Source organism: Choloepus didactylus, chromosome 18 (assembly GCF_015220235.1).
Source record: "Choloepus didactylus isolate mChoDid1 chromosome 18, mChoDid1.pri, whole genome shotgun sequence".
Classification (NCBI taxonomy): Eukaryota; Metazoa; Chordata; class Mammalia; order Pilosa; family Megalonychidae; genus Choloepus; species Choloepus didactylus.
In genome coordinates, this window is record NC_051324.1 from 30,136,877 (window position 1) to 30,143,056 (window position 6,180).

Sequence of the window (6,180 nt, forward strand, 5' to 3'; positions counted from 1 at the left end):
CAGAAAAGTGGATAAACGGAAGAAGAACATTTGAGGAGCTAATTGGCAGCTTAAGCAAATTCACAGAGGTTAATATGAGCTTGTGTGCAAAAAAAAAAAAAAAGGCCAGGAAAGGCCTCCACGCCAGTAACAGATGCAGTAACTTCCCACAGTAATAATCTCCTTTAAGGACTTCGCCTCCCCTTGCACCCTTTCCTACTAGTGAACCAGTGTTATGCAGCAAGAGGATACATGTGGGTTCTTGACTCTGTCTTCTGCTTTAGCAATCAGATGCCTTATCGGCAATTTGTGCTCAGGTTGAAGATGAACTAGATCACTGGTTTTCAAATTGTGCTCCTTGAATCCTTGGGGTGTGAGGGCACAGGGGCACCTCTTGCTCTGCTTTAAACCTACTCCGCCATACTGTTTTTAATATGTAGGATTTTGCCCTTTGATTTACTTGGAAAAAGGCTTTTACAGCTATGTGAACAGTTAAAAATGCACAGGAAATCAAGATCAGTAGAAACGATTCCATTCTGATGTCCTACAGCACTGAAACACTAGGCACTAAGATTCTATGACCACTGGATAGACCTTGGGGCGAGGTTCTCAGATGCTATATTCCTGGATACTGCAGACTCAGCAATGTTCGGAGCAGCTGAGATCTCTCTGCACCTGGGTGGGAGACTTGCAGAAGTTTTGCAGCCCCTTCCTGGTCTCTGAAGTCCTGGAGACCACCAGGTGAACACAGCAACCAAGGAAGGTTCTGGGCTCTCCTCATCTCCCCTGGTTTCCTGGCCCCTGAGCCTGGTTTTCTTGCTGCTTTCCTTTCTACAGATGTTTTGTTTCAGAGAAAGCAGAGCTTTCTAGTACAGTCCTTTTGGATTACCATCTGTGCACATCATTTCACAATTACATACTCTCTTCCCTGGCCACTCTCAATCCCAGGATTGATGGAAAATGTGCCAAATCCCAGCCCACTGTTTGCCTTTCTATGTCGTGCTTACCGCTGGGATCTGGAAATTGCTCATCATAGTCAGGACAACCTTCAACATTACTGGACAATGACCCTGGCCAGCAAAGACCCCTGGGAGCTCCCCACCCTCTCTACTTCCTATAAAGGCAGCAAAGCAGCCGAGGCTGGGACATGCAGAATCTGACAACCTCACACTGAAGCTCACAGCCTCACCCCCCAGCATGAAGGTCTCTGCAGCTCTTCTCTGCCTGCTCCTTGCAGCAGTCACGTTCAGTCCTCAGGTGCTTGCTCAGCCAGGTAAGAACCCTTCCTCCCTAAGGGAAAAAGAACTACCTAAGGAATTATCAGATCAGCAAGATCTTCAGAGACTCACTGCAAAGCCTGCATTTTAAAGATGGGGAAGGAGGTGTCATGAGTGGGCAAAAAGTGCCTCACATGCAGGCAGTGGAAGAGCCAGACCCGGAAGCCCAGGCCACCGAGGCCGGGCCCCATGAAATGGATCTTGGAAGACATGCTTGTGCATCCATAGCACCACATTGCTCTATGACTGTCAGTCCGGTGGGCCTTTTTGGCAGTGGTGGAGAGAAAAATTCCTGTTGACTAGGGGCCTAGAATCATTACTGGAGCTTTCAGAGATAGTTGTTGGAGGAAGGGGATGAGGTCCCAGGGGAATCTCTTGGGTGATATGTTTTAACTCTGGAACCCTTGAGAATAATATCCTGGTGTTTCTACCAGAACTCATCTTCCCATCCTCTGATGACATGGATTTATTGAGTGTATCAGGCAGAATAAAGTAGTGTATGCTGTGGTAACAAACAATTCCAAATTAACAATGGCTTAAAACAAAAAAAGGATAACGCCTTGCTCACATTAAATACCTATTATGTATTAACAGGGGTTCTGCCATTGTTTTTTCTGCTCAGGGTTCTAAACTGATGGGGCAGCTGCCGTCTGGAATATTGCTGGTTGTTTGGCAAAGGAAAAGAAAGTTCTGGAGGGTCTTGCATGGCAACCATATTCTCTGGCTCAGAAATGACATGTGTCACTCCCTCTTATTACTTTTTTGGTTAAAACTAGTTAATGGCTCCAACCAATCAAAAATGAACAAAAAAATGCTTTTGTACCATGGGTGCAGAAAGCAGAGAACTGGAAATGTTTAGTGAACAGTACTTCGAGTATATCATAGCCACAAAGCCCTTCCTAACAGCAGAGCTAGAGCCTATCACATCAGCCAATGATTTCTCCATAGCCTTGTCTGAGGTGAAGGGTTTCCTGTACAGCTGAGGACACTGAGTCAGGGGCAGAGGCACAGGACTTCAGAATGGATGGTTTTTCACCTCCGCCTGTTATATTTCCTTGCATTCTTCCAATATTCCTTACAAAGTTGTTCTTTAAAACATCTCCAAGTCATTCATGGATCATCTTTTCTGTTTGTTTTTTCAACAAATGCAGCTTCTATCCCCACCATCTGCTGCTTTCATATGACCAGTCGGAAGATCCCCATTCAGAGACTGGAGAGCTACATAAAAGTCACTGGTAAATGTCCACAGAAAGCAGTGATGTGAGTAGACAAAGCCCATCCTCCCCAGCCCAAAAAATTCATTTCTAGGGCATGGAGACCCAGAACTGCATTAGAGTTACTTTGAGTCAAAGACTCAAGTTGTTCAACCTCTATAATCCAATCCATGAATTTTCTCAAGAGAAAATTTTACTGCTAGCTCCCTGCCTGGGAGCTTGTGCAAGTCATACCAGTTCCTGCCAGGCAAGAGCAAGGGTGGGATACCCACCCCAGAGTCTCATGCTTTCTCTCCTCCCTTCCTCCTCAACCACAACAACCACTTCACCCCATGGCAAAAGATTCTGGAAGATTTAGGGTAGACAGAATCCTCAAAGGCAATGCTGATTGTGACCTCTGTCCTCTACAGCTTCAAGACCAAGCTGGCCAAGGAGATTTGTGCAAACCCCAAGGACAAGTGGGTCCAGGATTCCATGAAGTATCTGGACCGAAAATTCCAAACTCCGAAGTCATAAGTGTTCACTTATTTTGAGACCAAATCAGAGACTGTGAAATGCTTGATTCACTTTCAATGGCCTTCCTGAGACGCATTCTGGGATAATTTTGTCATCATGTCAAAAGGGATAGGTTTTATTTAAAAATTTAAAATAACATATTGCATTTAATTTTTTGAAGTTTTGAAAATGTATCTGCCACAAATATCAGTCACTTTTGAAATGTAAAGCTTTGGGCAGGTCACTTACCCTTTGTGTGCCCCAATTCAATCCCCTGCAATATGTGGGCAGTGTTATTTCTTTCCTCCCTACCTCCCTGGAAGCTTGAAAGGGTCTTTGTAAGGATCATTAATATGAAAGCATTTTGCATTTTTAGGAAGGCATTGTTCTTGTGAGCCAAAGGTGTGACTCATAATGTTATATGGAAGTTAATGTATTTTTAGGAATACAAACAATTTTTTTCCATTAAAGTCAGAAGTGGAATTTTTTGTGAGTAATCCTTATCGATGTGGGAGGGAGAAAGATGGCAGTGAGAGATATGGTTATGGGGGTAGAGGCTGTGTTCCTGAGAAATGACCTCTTGGCTCTTCACTGAGATTCAGGGGGAAACTGACTAGGCCAGATGAACTGTTCCATGCCTCTGGTTTCAGTACCCAATGGACCCCAAGTATTTCCCAGACCCCAAGTATTTTAGTCACTTATTTTGCAGGAACCCCACTGCCCTTCCTTTCCTCACCAACCTCATGCTTACCCAAAGTCTTTCCTGTGACCAATTGCAACAGCATAGAGTAGTCTCCAGGTGCCCAGGCCTTACTCTTCTGTTATCCTCCAACTCAGCATATACGACATTACAGACACTGAGAAATCAGAGGACATCTAGATGACCCTTGGAAAGATTTTTAGACCAAGCCTTTATGGGATGACATTTAAGCTAAGTCCTGATGGATGGACAAGTGGAGGGGCTCTTCTGGAGGTATTTCAGGATAGGAAGAAAGGGAGGAAGTCTAACTCAAGCAAATTCCTAGAGGTAGGGATGATGGTGATGTATTTCTCAGATTCAGAGGGAGCCCCTCAGGGAGGTGTTAGGGGTCAGGAACGTGTGACGTGATAGGGAAATTTGGAAGGGAAGGTTGAGGCCAGGCTATCAGGATGGGGAGTTTGTGGTTCATTGAGTTACTTTAAGTAAAGTGGCACTATTAATAATTATGCTGGGATAAGAGAAATAAATTAAGACTCTCTGGGTACACTGGGTCATATGGTCACTCTAGTAATAATGGGCATTGAAAGTTCAGCGGAGAAGGGAAAGCCATGACAGCAGTGCTTCAGGAAGAGTCACCAGGGGGCTGAGGCCAGGATTGGGAGGGGAAGGGGGAGTGGTGAGTGTGCTATCTCAATGCACAGGCAAGAGGTGACAAGAAAGGAACCAGCTGCACTTGTAGATGGGGGGCCAGCAGGCAATTGCAAGAAGAATGGGCCTAGGCAGGGTGATGGGATGAATGTTGTAGATGGAGAGGTAGGACCAGTGGCCTGGACATGGAAACTTCTCCCCAAACTCTGCAAGCACTGGCCTGGGGGGGCATGTGATCTTGTTTAGCCCCAGAACTGATGTCTTTCACTGTGTTGCTTTGGGCCTCAGTTACCTCATCCATGATATGGGGGTAATGACATGTTTCAGGAAGAAAATAAGAGATCTAACAGATGATTCCACCCGATCTCCTCGGGAGAACATTGTATCTTGGAAAATATCACCATCTCCACCCATTAGGTCAGGGACAGGGAGAAGAGGATCCTACCCCACACACCTCAAGTCAGCCAGGGGCCAAGGTAACTGGCAAACCTGCTCTATCTCCGAATAAGTCTTTCTGGAAGGCTTTTCTATGGGAGCCTCAAGTAGAAGCCTCATATAGTAGCTACCACAGAATGGCTCCCTCTGGACTCAACAACCCCCCTTCCCCACCTTTCTTAAAGCCTAGCAGACTTCAGCCCTAAATGCCAACCAGTAATGTACCTCCAAATGTCAGCAGAGCCCAGGATGCATGCACCAGCAGGGGGATGGCCACAGACAGATCACTGAGGCTCAGCAGCCCCCCAGTGTCAGGCAAACCTTCACAAGCACATCAGGAGGGGAAGCAGAGAGTGGGAGGGAGCCTCCATTTGCAAAAGACAGAATCAAATCTGCTGACATACCCTTTGCCAAGCTTTCACTTTTCTCTTTCAAGGAACCATGAACACAACTCACCTCCAACTGGGCACAGCATCATCTGTCCCTGGAGTAGGAAATTGTGGGCACAAAGTATTGGAGATGTTTAGGCTTTCTGCTGGCACACCAGGAAGAAGGGATGTCACTGATTGGATTCTCTGGGAAGCAAAATATCAGATGGATGTTTGCATGCAGAGGTGTCCTTGGGAGTGTAGAAGCAAGATTGGGAATATGAACCATGATGTAGTAGCAACAAAAGTCTTGGCCAATGCCACAGGGTGCTTTAGAGCTTGTATAACCTACACTGGGGTTGGGGGAGGGGGGTCAGGCTTTTACATGCCCACCTCAACCAGTCATTGGATGCCGGCTGCTCCTGAGAAAAGGGCATGACTCTAGGGAAGGCAGCTCTCTTCAACCAAGGGTAGGCTCCATGGAGGTGACTCAGCTGAGAGCTGCTGGTTGCCAACACTCCCAGAAGCTGGGGAACAGCACATTAGCCCTGGGCTGCACACCACGAAACCTACCACCATCCACCCCTTGCACTGCTTGGATCTACTTGCTTACATAAATTCTGGAAAATTCCTCCAGGATTCTGCTGAGCCTCTTTTCCAGCAGAAACTTGCAAGATGAAGGTTTGTGGTATGAACCACCTGCTGTGACAGCTGGTCTTGAGGCTGTAAATGATACTCATCACCCCTTCCTCAACCACTCATTCCAGATTTCCTTCACCCTCAGCTAACACCCCTGGTGGTCCAGGTGGTTTGCCTTCTGGGTTTACTCAGACCCTCATCCCTGAGGGGTCAAGACCTGGTCTTCACGTTCTTCTCAGGTCATGGCTGCTGCTCTTGTTCACGTGCCATCAAAACGGGGTGCAGGAGGACCGAGAGGCAACCGAGCACATCACCATAGTCTTCTCTGCCTCCATTGTCTGAAAGCAACTCTATCTCCTCCTGATGATCAGGGTCATAAACTACGGCCAGCAAGTGACCCTTTGCACCTTGTTCTCCTTACCTGT

General features: G+C 46.6%; 1 protein-coding gene across 2 annotated transcripts; it reads left to right on the forward strand.

Annotated features, from left to right (window-relative positions):
* The first annotated feature begins 1,176 nt into the window (after positions 1 to 1,176).
* Positions 1,177 to 2,986, forward strand: LOC119514266 (eotaxin-like). 2 transcript variants are annotated; one of them, XM_037809953.1, is made up of 3 exons: positions 1,177 to 1,252; positions 2,402 to 2,516; positions 2,881 to 2,986. In XM_037809953.1, exons 1-3 carry the CDS (start codon positions 1,177 to 1,179, stop codon positions 2,984 to 2,986), a joined length of 297 nt encoding a protein of 98 aa, XP_037665881.1. The 2 variants fall into 2 exon arrangements, with proteins under 2 accessions (XP_037665881.1, XP_037665882.1); XM_037809954.1 differs by having other exon boundaries at positions 2,408 to 2,516.
* Positions 2,987 to 6,180: the final 3,194 nt, after the last annotated feature.